This window comes from Lissotriton vulgaris, chromosome 3_1, assembly GCF_964263255.1.
Source record: "Lissotriton vulgaris chromosome 3_1, aLisVul1.2, whole genome shotgun sequence".
Lineage (NCBI taxonomy): Eukaryota > Metazoa > Chordata > Amphibia > Caudata > Salamandridae > Lissotriton > Lissotriton vulgaris.
This window is the reverse complement of record NC_141689.1, coordinates 83,934,862-83,949,138: the sequence shown is the minus strand read 5'-3', so window position 1 is coordinate 83,949,138 and position 14,277 is coordinate 83,934,862. Positions and strand designations below refer to the sequence as shown.

General features: G+C 45.3%; 1 protein-coding gene across 2 annotated transcripts in view; it reads left to right on the top strand.

The window, feature by feature from the left end:
• Window positions 1-14,277, top strand: part of PAIP2B (poly(A) binding protein interacting protein 2B) — an 84,061-nt gene that overhangs the window by 23,082 nt on the left and 46,702 nt on the right. For both annotated transcript variants that reach the window (XM_086960110.1, XM_086960109.1), the window contains exon 3: window positions 12,965-13,141. In XM_086960110.1, the coding sequence (XP_086816236.1) occupies window positions 12,965-13,141 (177 nt within the window). The remainder of the gene's footprint in view (window positions 1-12,964; window positions 13,142-14,277) is intronic.

Below are 14,277 nucleotides of genomic sequence, written 5' to 3'. Positions count from 1 at the left end.
AGCCTTTCAAACACGCGGCTAAGCTCTTTAACTTTCCCTCCCCCCGCACTGCTGCGCTTTCACCAGCTTGGTGTTTGTAGTATTTGTTGTGCAGCCCTAGCTGTGTAGTAACAGTTCTCTGTCCATTGGGGATTTGCACGTTTGCTTTTCACAATTGCATATTCACAAATTTGGACATAGAGATATTTAGAAAATGCCCAGAATCACAGACTGCAGTGCCAGAGCCATTATTAGGACTAGGTGTCCAGATTTCAACGCTGGCAGTTTAGTTGCTAGATCACATCCCATGTATTGTGATACCTTTTACAGCATGCTACGAAATTAACAATGTATTATTGTTTCAGTTCATGCTGTTATGTGAAAAGCCAAGCCCCTGAAAACGAAAACTTAAATGTGTGAGCTGTCTCCACCTGCACAGACAGAATATTGTTACGTAAGAAACAGGCCCTCCTTTGCTAATGGTTCATATTTTCCCGGTGGAGGGGGTTATACAAATCTGATTGCATATGCAAGCAACACTGGAATGGAATGTAGATTTCTTGGGGTTTCCCTATGGCAATTTTGTTTTCTGAGGGGTTCCAAGTTTCTACACACAACGCACGTTAGGTTCATTTAATCAGATAAAACTCGGATATAGGTCATATGCCGGGCCTGGTGGTTTAATGGACTAATGCAGAGGTCTTCAAACTTTTTTGCTCAGAGCCCCCCTAAGTAAAATGTTTTGAAGTCGGGCCCCCCCGCCCCCAATTTATGGCCAGGATTGGGGTAGCAGGAGGGACATGGCTGCGTGCAGGGGTCGGGGCTTATGACATACTCTCAGGAGTACTTTTTCTATAGCTTATAAACCGCACTAACTATGAGATTTATAAAACAGCAAATGCATCAAACAAAAACATGTATTATCCCAAACATACTTATCCCCATAATTGGGGTGTTATAAGCCCCTCACACTCTTGGACCCCCAATGCAACCCCACCTGCTGCACTAATCATAAATGCAGTCCTGAGTAGCAGGCAATAGCCTCTGAATCTTTTACCTATTCCCCACCATGACGGACCATCACCTCGGTCCTAATGCTAGAAAGGAAAATAAGCTGGACCCCAGTCCGGCCTCAATTGCTTCTTTAATGATAACCAGCAGTGGCCACTTATACACCTGGCAGCAGTTCCAGCTTCACTAATGAATGGCCCTTTAAAAAAATAAAACAGAGACCACTTATATTGGCCCCTTCTTTGGAGTATCTTTCTGAAGAAACTTTCTCTGGCCATTTGGAAACATACAAATTAGCCCCCATACATTGCGCCCTATCCTGGGCCTTTCCTTTGAAAATATCTAGTATCTCAATCCTTTCCTCCGTCTCATAGACCATTACTGTGAGGCCCCACGTGTTGAGAGGATTAGAGCTCTGCATCTGAATGAAACCCTGCTGGCCTACCTGCCACCCATGAACTCCGCATTCACAAAAAAACTGCCCCTGAATGGTTGATGCTGACTTTGAGGAGACTCTGCCTGAAAGTGAAAGGAGTGGTGGTAGTGCAGAAGGTTAATGAGAAACAAGCCTTCTTACCAGCCATTAACTGGTTAAGTCCCTTAACGTCAGGGCAACAGGAACTATGGGTTACTGCTGCAGCAGCGTTTTCCACATAAATATTAAGCTGTTGTTACATTATTTTATGCTCACTTAGATGACTGTGAAAACACAAAACCCTTTGTATTGTATTGTAATTGCATTTACATACTGTTTGCTACCCCTGGGGGGGTGCCTAAGTGTTTTTTTAATTGAGTAGCACGCTACTCTGGAACCCATACAGCATTAGTGGTGAATTAGTAGAATGAAATAATTTGAGTGGTGGACTGTTAGTCAGTGATTTGGATTGAGAAGGCTAGCGAAGGGGTAGAAGAGGCAAAAAGGTTTGTATTTATATAGCGCTTGCTACACCTCATGAGGTGTTGTAGTGCTTTTTCGGCAGTAGCACGTTTCCCTGCAAGCCATAAAGGATTACTGGTGAATTAGTATAGTGAAATATGAAATTAATTTGAGTGGTAGACATGTTACTCTTGTTATTTGGATTGAAAAGGATAGTGGATGGCTAGAAGATGGAAGGATTGAATTTTTTGTTTTTGTTTTGGAGCTCATAGCAGTAGGAGGCTAGGTATGAGTAAAAGGGAGGTGGAGGGGGGTGAGGGCAAACACATGCCCTCGCAGAGAATGCACTAGTCCACCAAGCCACCAGACTCAGCATTGCTTTCCAGAGGGAGCGATTTGCATTTCACATATTTCTAAATCAACTGATTCTCGTCCCCCCCCCACCTCACAATCCACGGCCCCCCTCACCCCCCTTGCTAGCTCACTCGTGGTAGGAAACAAGCAAAAGTTACCCCGGTGTGCACCCAATGTGCGCCAGCTCTGCCAGTTCCAATGAAATACAGAGGCGAGTGTGGTAAATCCAAGGAAAATCTGCTCTAAAAAGCTGCACCACATTAAGGGGCACCTATGAAGATTATTAGGCAATGAATAGCTTGTTTGGACCCACTAAACAGACTTCACCTCTGTGACACCTTGGAATCTCAGACCCCTTTTAACTACTACATTACCCTACAATAGAAAAAAATAAAGCACACAGAGCTAACATTCTACCTTTTTCAGAGCGTGTAAATACAAAAATAGCCTACACTGCTACAGCTTGGAGGCTAGATCGTGCTTTTTTTTTTAGCAACCTCTTGACCCTGCCAGCACCCTCACTGACCCCCGCCCCCACGCCACTCTGATCGCCATTCACACTTCTCGGCTCCAAGTAAATGAAGACAGCCTGGAAATGCAGCAAATAAACCTCGTTGCCCTTCCAGGCCATCTTCATTTACATATACTTGCAGAGGCATCTGCGCCCCCCTGGGAGCCCATCGGCGCCCCCCCCCCCCCCCAGGGGGGCGCGCCCCACAGTTTGAAGACCTCTGGACTAATGTATCCACTGCAGGGGGCTGTGTTTGACCTCATGGTCACAGGTTCAAATCCTGGCGGATCCACTCAGCCTTTCATCTGCCTCCTTTGGAATGTTTAATTAGAATGGATGATTAACTATTATACATCTGAAAGGTACGCTGAACGATCAAATTGTCTATCTCCTATGTGCATTCTGCACAGGAAACAAATCCTTTTTAGGGCTCGCCTGCTGATGCGCATAGCTGGCGAGCTATATTGTGGCTTAAACAGAGCTTAACCATCTCTGCGATTTGTTGCAGTGCACATCAAAGCCACCAGCCTCCTCAGGCATCTCCAGCTTCCCCCAACCAGCATTTCTCCTCCCCTAATTATTCACTGCACGGCCAGGGCTTGTTTATATTGCATCCTAACCATCTCGCACGCTTGTTGGTCAAGATATAATTAAAAGCTCCAATTATATCAGGGCCACACAGAATTTTATAAAGTCTTTTGCTGGCATTTTTGTTTCATGCTGATTGCTATTTTACACCTTTCACATGCTGGCGATTTGCTTCAAAGAAATGCATTCATCCTGAATCCCGTTACTAGAGCTTTCTCACCCACCACACAGCTCCACTGATGCACCCACCACACAGCTCCGCCGAGGCACCCACCACACAGCTCCACTGATGCACCCACCACACAGCTCCACTGATGCACCCACCACACAGCTCCGCCGAGGCACCCACCACGCGGCTCCGCCGAGGCACCCACCACGCGGCTCCGCCGAGGCACCCACCACACGGCTCCGCCGAGGCACCCACCACACGGCTCCGCCGAGGCACCCACCACACGGCTCCGCCGAGGCACCCACCACACGGCTCCGCCAAGGCACCCACCACACGGCTCCGCCGAGGCACCCACCATCGCTCGGCGCCGCCGAGGCACCCACCATCGCTCGGCGCCGCCGAGGCACCCACCATCGCTCGGCGCCGCCGAGGCACCCACCATCGCTCGGCGCCGCCGACGCACCCACCATCGCTCGGCGCCGCCGACGCACCCACCATCGCTCGGCGCCGCCCCAGCATCACTGGTTCAAATATGTTCTTTCAATGATTCAAGCTGTTTTCAAGCTTTCACGCTTTATTACAAATCATAAAAAGATGTTAATATTTCACTTCTGTTCTTGGATTTTCGTCACAATAAAAAACGCTGAACAATCTTCACAAGTTATTCACAAAAGTTTAAGCTATTGCCATTACAAATTAAATTTATTTAAGTATTCAAAAAAATTAAACGCCATTGTTATTTGTATTATCAATACATCTAAGTCACGTAAATACAAAGCATGTTGCATTACAAATGCTATAGGTGTCACATTTGCGTAAGTTATAACTATTGGCATTGTAAATGACAAAGCGATTTAGCTATTTAAAAAAAAAAACACAAATAAAAAAAATCCTTTATGACCAATGGCTCAATGCGAGCCCTATTGCATTTCCAATGCTTGTTTGCAATTTCCCCCCTAAATTGGGCAAGTCTGTAGGTCTGACTTTACTGTGCTAAACTGCATTTGGTCATGCAAGAAATACAAAGCGCATTTGTGAATGCCTGTAGTTGTATGTGTGTGCACTTTAAAGCCGGACCCATTGACTTTGACAATACTTATTTATGAGACTGTTAATGAGATGAAATCTCATGGTGCAAAAATATACATTGGACTGCATTTACCAAGAGTTTTTCAGACATTAATTCAAATCACTGGAAAACAACCTTGCAAAGTGGTGTAATGAGGTTTGGAGAAGAACATTGTAAATAGAGGTGTGGGGAACTACAGCAGAGTCTGTGTTCATCTTTGCTCTATTGTTTTGAATGAATTGCAGTTTATTGATTCGTCCTTCAGACTGTTAAAATACAGGGAGATCAAGTAGTTGGCTACAATGTGGACCTTAGGAATGGGTGGATTCAATGTCACTACTGAAACAATAGTGTGTTCTACAATGCTATAGGTCTGGCATTTTTCGAGAGTTTAAGCTATTGGCATTGTAAATAACAATGCCTTTTATTTATGTTTTAAAAACCAATACGTAAATAAAAGGCATTGCCATTTACAATGCCAATAGCTCAAACTCTCACAACTGCGAGACCTATTGCATTGCAAATGCTTGTTTATTTCCTGTGGCAAAAGGGCCGCATACCTAGCAGGGTCTGAACTTAGTATACATCATCACTGACATTAGTCTGATTCGTCAAATGTGTTAAATTTGTCCGAGAGGAAAATATTTTTCTTTAGAATTGGAGGAGCTAACTTGACTACGAGAGATCCAAGTATTATACCCTTACATCGTTTCTTATTTTCATTCATAGACACCTCTGCACTGAGGGGCTTCTTGCACAAGAGTGTAGTGATGGAGAAGATGGTGAAATAAGGATAGAATGTATTCAGTTGCAATTTTTTCTCCAGACCTGGCTTATCTTTAAGGAGCGAACAGGCCTTGTGGCTGCATGACATGATAACCTGGATGCAAGTTTTCAAGACTGCATGATGAGCTGAACTGCAGTCGCCAGTTGGATTTTGCCTTTATTCTGAAGAGGCCTGCACATAGCTCAATTGTTAAAAAAAAAAGGAAAAAGAAAGACCTACCTATATTAGTGCATCTGGGTATGCAGGAACTCTTTGTTACAAATAAGCTGTACAGGAGAAAACTAGAACCCATTATGGTGTGAGCTGCAATGGAACATGACTTAAACTGGGAGGGGCGTGGGTGTGTTGGAAGGGGTGCGGGTATGTGTGCGCTGTTTCAGACCCGCAATTAAACTCCACGGTGCCTTTAACTATTTCTTGTCAGCCCCTGGGCCAGTTGGACTTCACAATCCTGGTTTGGGTTCTGCTATATTGTCTGTAGGAGGCATCTTACTGTTGGAAAAAGACTGCAAGCATTATGGTACTAGATCTATTGGCATTTCTGGTCCCATTTAGGTCAAAGTACAGGCATTTAAGTAAAAAAAGGCATCCAAGGATCCGCCTAGCAAATACCCTCTCACTAGTACCTTTGGTCCTAGCCAGAGAGTAAAACTAGCAGGTGAGCTAGACTGATTGAACTTCAGTGCCAATCTGGACTTTCTAACAAGATAGTAGGCTCACCAGGAATTCACCACGTTTTTTCCGTTGGTTTAAGAAATTAGTTTTCATACTGTATTTAGTACCAGTATAGCACTAATATTTGGTTCATACGAAGATATTGGTCATGGTGCAAAGTATTAGCATCCATTGCTTACCTTTCAAACCCTTTTATAGGAGAATAGCTCTTGCTAAAGAGTCCATTATCAGTTCAGACCCAAGCTCTAACATTGGCTTTAAGGGCAGGTGCTATTGGCAAGTTAAAGTATTTTCTATTGTCACACTTTATCTGAGCTTCCAACCACCTCCTGGAGTGTTGATTGCTCAGTTGAGCTTCTCGGGGTAAAAATGCCCAGGAGGAGTAACTTTGGTCCTTCAGTAAAACTGTCAATAATATGCCCTTGCCTGATGCTGGTTTTAAACAGCCAAACTACACAAAATGCTGCATAGTGACAACTAAGACTACATAATCTCAAGAAAAGGTTTCAAATAGTTAACATTGTTACTTTCAGTGTTTCAAAACAGTTGAGCTGTTTCAAGGGCGACATGAAGTATCTAACAAGAGTGGTGTTTTGTTGAAATCCAAGCCTTTTTGCAGGTACTCAAGATGTGTTCCTGAAATCAGGCTAACTTCTACTTAGAGGGTCAAAAAATAAATGGTAAATGCATCCCTAGTCGGAGTAAGACTGCATCCCTCATGGACGCTTGTAGTTTCTGGACTAGTAGGTACTTAACAGCAACAAGAATGTTTACCTTTTCAAGATTGGGGAGGTTCTCTCAAATTCCGGTAACTAATTGAAAATTACCTTCTTGGGTAATCTGGGGCAACAATGAAAGCCTGTGGTTTTACTCCAAGCTCCAGTGTGCCCTCTGCACTAGGCGCAACAGGCTCACGATTGGTCTTTACAACCTTAATCAGTTTCTAGTTGCAAAGTATTTCCACACTGCTCAATTAGCCTAAATCTTGTGATGGCCACCATTGATAATTGCAGCTCTCCAAACTTCCACATTCCAATCTCCTATCGATGGTGTAGTTTACAGGCGTAGATGCAGAGTGGCTGCAGTTTTTATAGGCTGGACATCTGTACAACTAGTGTTTACAAGATGTTTGCAGTCGAGATGACTTCTTATTATCTTCAGGTGATTCATTTGTTTCCGTAGTTTGGTGACCGAGTGATCAACGCTCAGTGAGCTACTTCTTGCCAAGCACCTTACTTTAGCTTGAAATGTAATCAAAGGATCCCCTTATTCCAATCCTGTCATCTGATCTAGACTGTTTCACACCTAATGCGCTCCTTCCTTTCATCCAGTGAGAAGCTGTTTTGATATTCCGCGTAACACACAATGCCATTTTATTAAAACAAACAGAATAGATATTTGGTCTCCTGTTTTTTTTTTTTTTTGCACATTTGGTAATGATTCTTAGCAAGATACTCTTCCAGCAGGGTCCTCTTTAGGAAATGAGGAATTTTGAGTGTTTCTTAGAAGACTGCATCATGCTCCATAGAAGTGGAATATCAGGTGAAGTTCTTACGACTGCCAAGACCTGATAATTTTTGCGGGATAGCTGTTTGTCGTGGGAAAATGTATGTAGTGCCAGGAGTTTGCTGCCTATCTGAGCACAGTGCTCCTGATACGTTAGTCTCTTAGATTTGAGCATGTAGTTTTACTTGAATGAATGGCGCTTTATAACGCGTGAACTTAGCCCCAAGGGGCATCAAGGCGCAAAGACAGACACACAGAAGTCCAATTTACCAACTGCAAAATCAAAATACCGTTAGGGGCGGAGCCGCTAACATGCCCCAGAGAAAAGCCAGGTCTTCAGGTGCTTCCTAAAAACCACAAAAGAAGACTGGCTGGAGAGCTCCGGAGGGAGTTCCAAAGTTTTGGAGCCAAGATTGAAAATGCTCTACCTCCCTATTTAGCCTTCAAAAATCTAGGAACCAAGAGCATGTTCTTAGAGGCCGAGCGGAGAGTTCTTTGAGGGGTATAGACGCGTAAAAGGGACTTAATACCCTCTGAGCCATGAATTGCACCATGAGCTAGACAAAGAAGTTTGAAGGAAATCCGAGATGAAATCGGAAGCCAATGGAGGTCCCTTCTGGCCATGGTTACAGGATCAAGCCTAGGAAGATTCAAGACCATCCTGGCCGCGGCATTCTGCACCATTTGGAGGCGGTGGATGGAGCTTTTGTTAATGCCACTATATAGGGCATTACAATAGTCTAGCCTAGATGAAACTAAGGCAATAGTGGATTGTTTTCGGGCTGCCTGAGATAAATACGGAGAAATCTTCCTCAGTGTTCTAATGATGGCACAGCAAGTAGATACCGTTCTGTTTACCTGAGAATCGAATGAGAGAACGGGGTCGATTAGGACACCCAAGTTTCCTGGCGGAAAGAGTAGGAAGGCCACCAGTCTTTTGACCACAGATCTTGACTGCCTCCAAAGACCATAATTTCGATCTTTTCACTGTTCAGTTGTAAAAAGTTACGCACCATCCACTGGGAGACTGCCTCCATACATGCTCTAAAATTGGATGCAGTCACTGGCCGACTGGGTAATAGATACCAGGATCTGGGTATCATCGGCATACGATAATACCTCAAGACCAAAGGATCTCACCACCTTGGCAAGTGGGGTAACATAGATGTTGAATAATAATGGGCTCAACGAGGAGCCCTGTGGTACCCCACATTGGGCTTTTTGAGAGGCGGAGAGAAAATTGCCCATTTTAACACTCTGCTCCCTGTGATGTAAGAAGGAGGAGATTAAGCTAAGGGCAGTACCCTCTACTCCGATGTCCATGAGCCTGGAGATCAGGATTGACGGGGACAGAGTGTCAAACGCTGCTGTGAGATCTAGTAACACTAGCAGAGTAGGATGTCCCCTATCAACCTCCATGCGGATGTTGTTAATCACAACCGTTAGGACAGATTCGGTGCTATGAGCTGCCCGGAACCCATGTTGGGAGGCATCTAAGAGTTCAGAACCTTCAATAAAAGTAGAGCGGTTTCGATTTATGAGACTCCAGTATCTTAGCTGGGGCTGGGAGCAGGGAAATGGGACGATCATTTTTAAGAACTCCAGGGTCCAAAGAGGGCTTTTTGAGCATGGTTTAACAATGTCGGTCTTCCAAGATGAGGGGAAGACTCCCTCACTGATGGCCATGTTCATAACCTCATAACCTCCAAAAGAGGAGGGAGGACTGACCCTCTGCAAGTCTTCAAGGTTCTGAACAAGACTTGGTGGCATCAAGAAGGAGGTTGAGCTCTTCTAGAGTCAAAAGAGGAAAACAAGTAAGCTGTAGTTTAGAGGAAGCATCAACATTCTCAAGAGGGAGAGGCAGGTAGAGAAAGGGAACCTACTGCGTTGACATCTAGCTCAAGATTGCGAGTTTCAAGAGAAGTATAGATGTCGGCAATCTTGGAGTGGAAGAAACTCGCAATATTACAGAGTTCCTGTGTTTCGATGGTAGGGTCAGCTGTTTTAGGTGCAGAGAGTGCATCAATTATATTAAAAAGGTCCCTTGACCCTCATCGCCGCCACCGACGACATCCGAGCCCTGATGGACAATGGAGAAACAGCGGCCCTCATCCTCCTAGACCTCTCCGCGGCATTCGACACGGTCTGCCACCGCACCCTAGTACGGCGCCTCAGCAACGTCGGAATCCAGGACAAGGCGCTGGAGTGGATCACCTCCTTCCTCGACGGGAGAACACAGAGAGTCCGCCTACCACCGTACAAGTCAGAGGCCACCGAAGTCATCTGCGGCGTCCCCCAAGGATCATCTCTGAGCCCCACCCTCTTCAACGTCTACATGAGCCCCCTCGCGGCCATCGTACGCAAACACAACCTCAGCATAATCTCCTACGCCGACGACACCCAGCTGATCCTCTCCCTGACCAACGACCCCGCCGCCGCCAGAGCCAACCTGCACGAAGGGATGAAAGAGGTAGCCGAGTGGATGACGACCAGCCGCCTGAAACTGAACTCGGACAAGACGGAGGTCCTCATCCTGGGCTCCTCTCCCTCCGCCTGGGACGACTCCTGGTGGCCTCCCGCCCTGGGCACCGCACCCAAACCGACAGACCATGCACGCAACCTGGGCTTCATCCTGGACTCCTCCCTCTCCATGACCAGGCAAGTCAACAACGTCTCCTCGGCATGCTTCAACATCCTACGCATGCTACGGAAGATCTTCTGGTGGATCCCCACCGAGACCAGGAAGACCGTCACCCAGGCCCTCGTCACCAGCCGACTGGACTACGGCAACGCCCTCTACGCCGGGACCACCGCCAAGCTCCAGAAGAGACTCCAGCGGATCCAGAACGCCTCAGCCAGACTCATCCTCGACATCCCACGAACCAGCCACATCTCCGGACATCTGCGAGACCTTCACTGGCTCCCCGTCAACAAAAGAATCACCTTCCGCCTCCTCACCCACGCACACAAAGCCCTACACGACCAAGGCCCGAGCTACCTCAACAGCCGAGTCAACTTCTACGCTCCCAAACGCCACCTCCGATCAGCCAACCACGCCCTCGCCGCCGTCCCCCGCATCCGAAGAGCGACTACAGGAGGAAGGTCCTTCTCCCACCTGGCCGCCAAGACCTGGAACTCCCTCCCGACCGACCTGCGCCTGACCCAAGACCACCTCTCCTTCAGGAAGAAGCTGAAGACCTGGCTGTTCGAGCAGTAGCGGCTCCCCCCCCCCCCCCCCCCAGCGCCTTGAGACCCCACGGGTATGTAGCGCGCTTTATAAGTGTCACTGATTGATTGATTGATTGATGATTTGAGGGAGGCCGTAAGATTGGTGAAATGGCGCCTTTTTTCCTCAATGATGGCTTTCTTATAGTCTCTAAGTAGAGCTTTCTGAAGGGCTTTTTTCCCGGTGGATCAGGGTGAGCATGCCAGGCCCGCTCCTGTTTCCTGCACTTCTGCCGCAGCAGTCTTAAGCGATCAGAAAACCAGGGCTGAGAGGGGCTCTTTCGGGTGAGTAGTGCCGTTTGGCCAGAGCAAGGGTGTTTATAGCGCCGGCAAGGACGTTGGAGAAGTTAAGGGCAGCCACGTTATCAGATGGAGAGAGGTAACTAAGAGCGTCCATGAAGGGTGCTAGAGTATCATCATTGATCTCTCTATAGTTCCTTCTGGTCTCCCACCCGTTACTCTTAGGATTGTTAGGTAGAATAGGATTGACTTTACAATAAAAGGGAACTGCCAGATGGTCGGACCAGGAAAGAGGGATGGGTGTGGCGGTCATAATTCTGGCATCATTAGTAAAGATGCCGTCCAACGTATGGCCAGCAGAGTGCGTAGGGTCCATGACCAATTGGCCCAGCCCACATGCAGCTAAGCCATCTATTAGTGCCCTAGTGTCCTTGGTATCTGTAGACTCTAAATGAAAGTTAAAATCGCCTAAGATACTAAAGTGGGGCTTGTCAACAAAAGGCTCTATGAGTTTAAGAATATCCTGGGGAAAGGTATTTCTTGGGCTGGGAGGTCTGTAGCAAAGAATACCGGAAAAGGAAGCTGAGGGAAGAAAATTTAAGGTAAAAGGCAGAGCTTCAAATGTATCTGAGGGCAGAGAGAGAGGCTCGGTACGACATGTAAAAGTATCTCTAAAAAGGATTCCCAGCCCACCCCCGATCCTGTCCATCCTGGATAGAGAATAGCCTTCTGGGACTGCCTCTACCAGATCTGGGCCAGAAGAATCAGAGCACCAAATTTCAGTGATAAAAACCCAAGGAGGTTTTTCTGGGAGACAAAATCTCTGAATACCACATTATTTCGAACTAGGGACCTAGCGTATTACTCGGTTACTCCACTTCATCTTATTATGAGGTCCATCATTTCCAAGTTAGCGTCAAATCCTGTTTTCTTCTGCTTCCATATTAGCGGTGAGGCCTCTCCGCCATTCTGAGTTTGATCTTGTACATTTCATTATTAGGTGAAACTATTTAATGCTGCCACTATTTGGAGTCCAGTTAACAGATTTAAAAACACAAGTAACATGTACACCTCCTCGTGGATTTCCCTGCTTCATTGTATAGAAATGCCAGATGGTATATGTATCTGGTTTGAACAAACTGCTATCTGGGATGCAGCCCTGACTCTGATCAGCTAGGAAATCTCCCATTTTTCTTTATACATTTGGCCCCCTATCTTTGAAAGGACGTGTGGATTAGTAGCTATGCTGGTCACTGTAGTTGGATCAGGGTTTCGGTGCAGTTTCTTGATAACATTGGCTTATCCTGAGTAGATAACTTTCATTTCTGCCCACTCAAATTAAAAGGACTTCTAAAATAAATGTGATATCACGAACCACTCGGGTAAAAAGTCATTTTTTCATTGCTCTATAGGCTCCTCTTAACGTACATGAAAACAATTTAGTGGAGGCCTGGGCACAAATTGAGATGTACAGTGCTGTAATGAATTGATTATGAAACCGCTTCTTAAAATTAAATATTGCATATTTTCGAAGTACGGCAAGTGGAAAATATGCTTTCCCTAGTGAATAAAATTGCCTGAATGGGTGGGACCATCTTATAGTAAGTGTTGAGCTGTGCCATTTGCAATTGATTTTAGGCTACTACTGTCCTGTATAAATCATTTAAAAGAGTGGCTTTCTATCTTTCTGTTGCATGCCTATCCACCGGACAAAGACAGCAGTATATTTTTTTCCATCCTTATTTTTGATTTCATATGCAGATATTCCGTTCATGGGAAAAGATTTGGGGTCTCTACTTTGTTCTTCTTTGAGTACTGTCTATATAGCTGCGCGGTTGATACGTATTATATGTATATTTTTTCGGAGAAAGATAAGCTGTTCATTGATGTATGCTGTGAATTGTTATCTGATATTTTGCATGAAAACATTTTGTAATGGAATCCTCAGTATAATGTGTTGAACTCTGTTTTAGGTGGAGGAAGAGCTGCAAGAACAGGATTTCCTTGATCGTTGTTTCCAAGAAATGCTTGATGAAGAAGACCAGGATTGGTTCATTCCGTCCCGTGACTTGCCGCAAGGTTTAGGGCAGCTACAGCAACAGTTAAATGGTCTCACGGTCAACGATGGTCGCGTTTCTGAGGACATTTTGGTAAATGGAATTACATTATTAATGCACATCGTCATTGCATCCTAAAACACTAGCCCAACATAAAATGGAGTCCTTGTAAGTGGTTAAACATGTGTAGAGGTATTGCACAATGATACTGTTCTAATTAGAATGATTTTCTACTTTTCTAAATCGCTATGATCCAGTAGGGGATATTTGAATTTGAAAAGCGCATCTTAAAAGTAATTCTTCTGTCCTGCTTAAATAGAAAGACTTCACATAGCTATCTTGGTCTTTGAGAGAATTTTATTAGAGCTTTTATTTTGATTTCTTTAGTGGTCATTTTTTTTTTAATTTCTGTTTTTCAAAACTCCATCTGAGTTTGGGTAAGTAGAAACCTGCCACGGAGAGATGTGAATCCAGTCGGACCAAGGAGTCTCAGCGCTCAAAGGCCATTTAGCGACCTCATTTCTTTGAACTCCCACTGCAGTAGTATTTCTTATTCTGAAACAATGGCCATGGGTTCTAAAGGGGAAGCTGTTGGTCCCAAAATCCTCTGTTGTAGAATTACGAAATATTTTCTTAATTGCTATCAAGAAAACCACACCTATCCCTTTCGCCACACACGATTCACATTGAGAATGTTTTAGAAATAACTTCTGCAGCAGGTCTTCATGCCAGCTCCCCCTGCAGCAGTCCTCCTGTACAGCTTGCCCGCAGTTTACTACCCTATGCTGCCTTCGATTTTGTGTCCTCTGCTTGTTTTCTTCTATATTTTTTTTTCTGCTTGCTCCTGCCGTCTTTTAGCCTCTTTTTGCTAGTTTCTGACCTTTAGTCTGATGTTGCACCCAGGTACACCTCCGAGTGATAGAGCTGCGCTATACAAATCCCGATGGATTGTGACTAGAACGCTAATACCACCCCATATGCCCAAATAGAAACTACCTACAGTTGTGAAAATCACCCCCTGAGGAGTTTTTTCCCTGCCGTTTTGAATTGGAATAGCTGCTATTCTATTTTTTTATTTTATTTCTTTTTTATTAGGTATTACACATACTGTAAAGACTCGACAACATTTGTACCAGGATCGTGGATGGATAACTCGGACCACACTGAGACTGCCCCTCCACACGCCCGTATACAACTCATTGATGCACTTGTGTGTAGCCTGGTGCTGG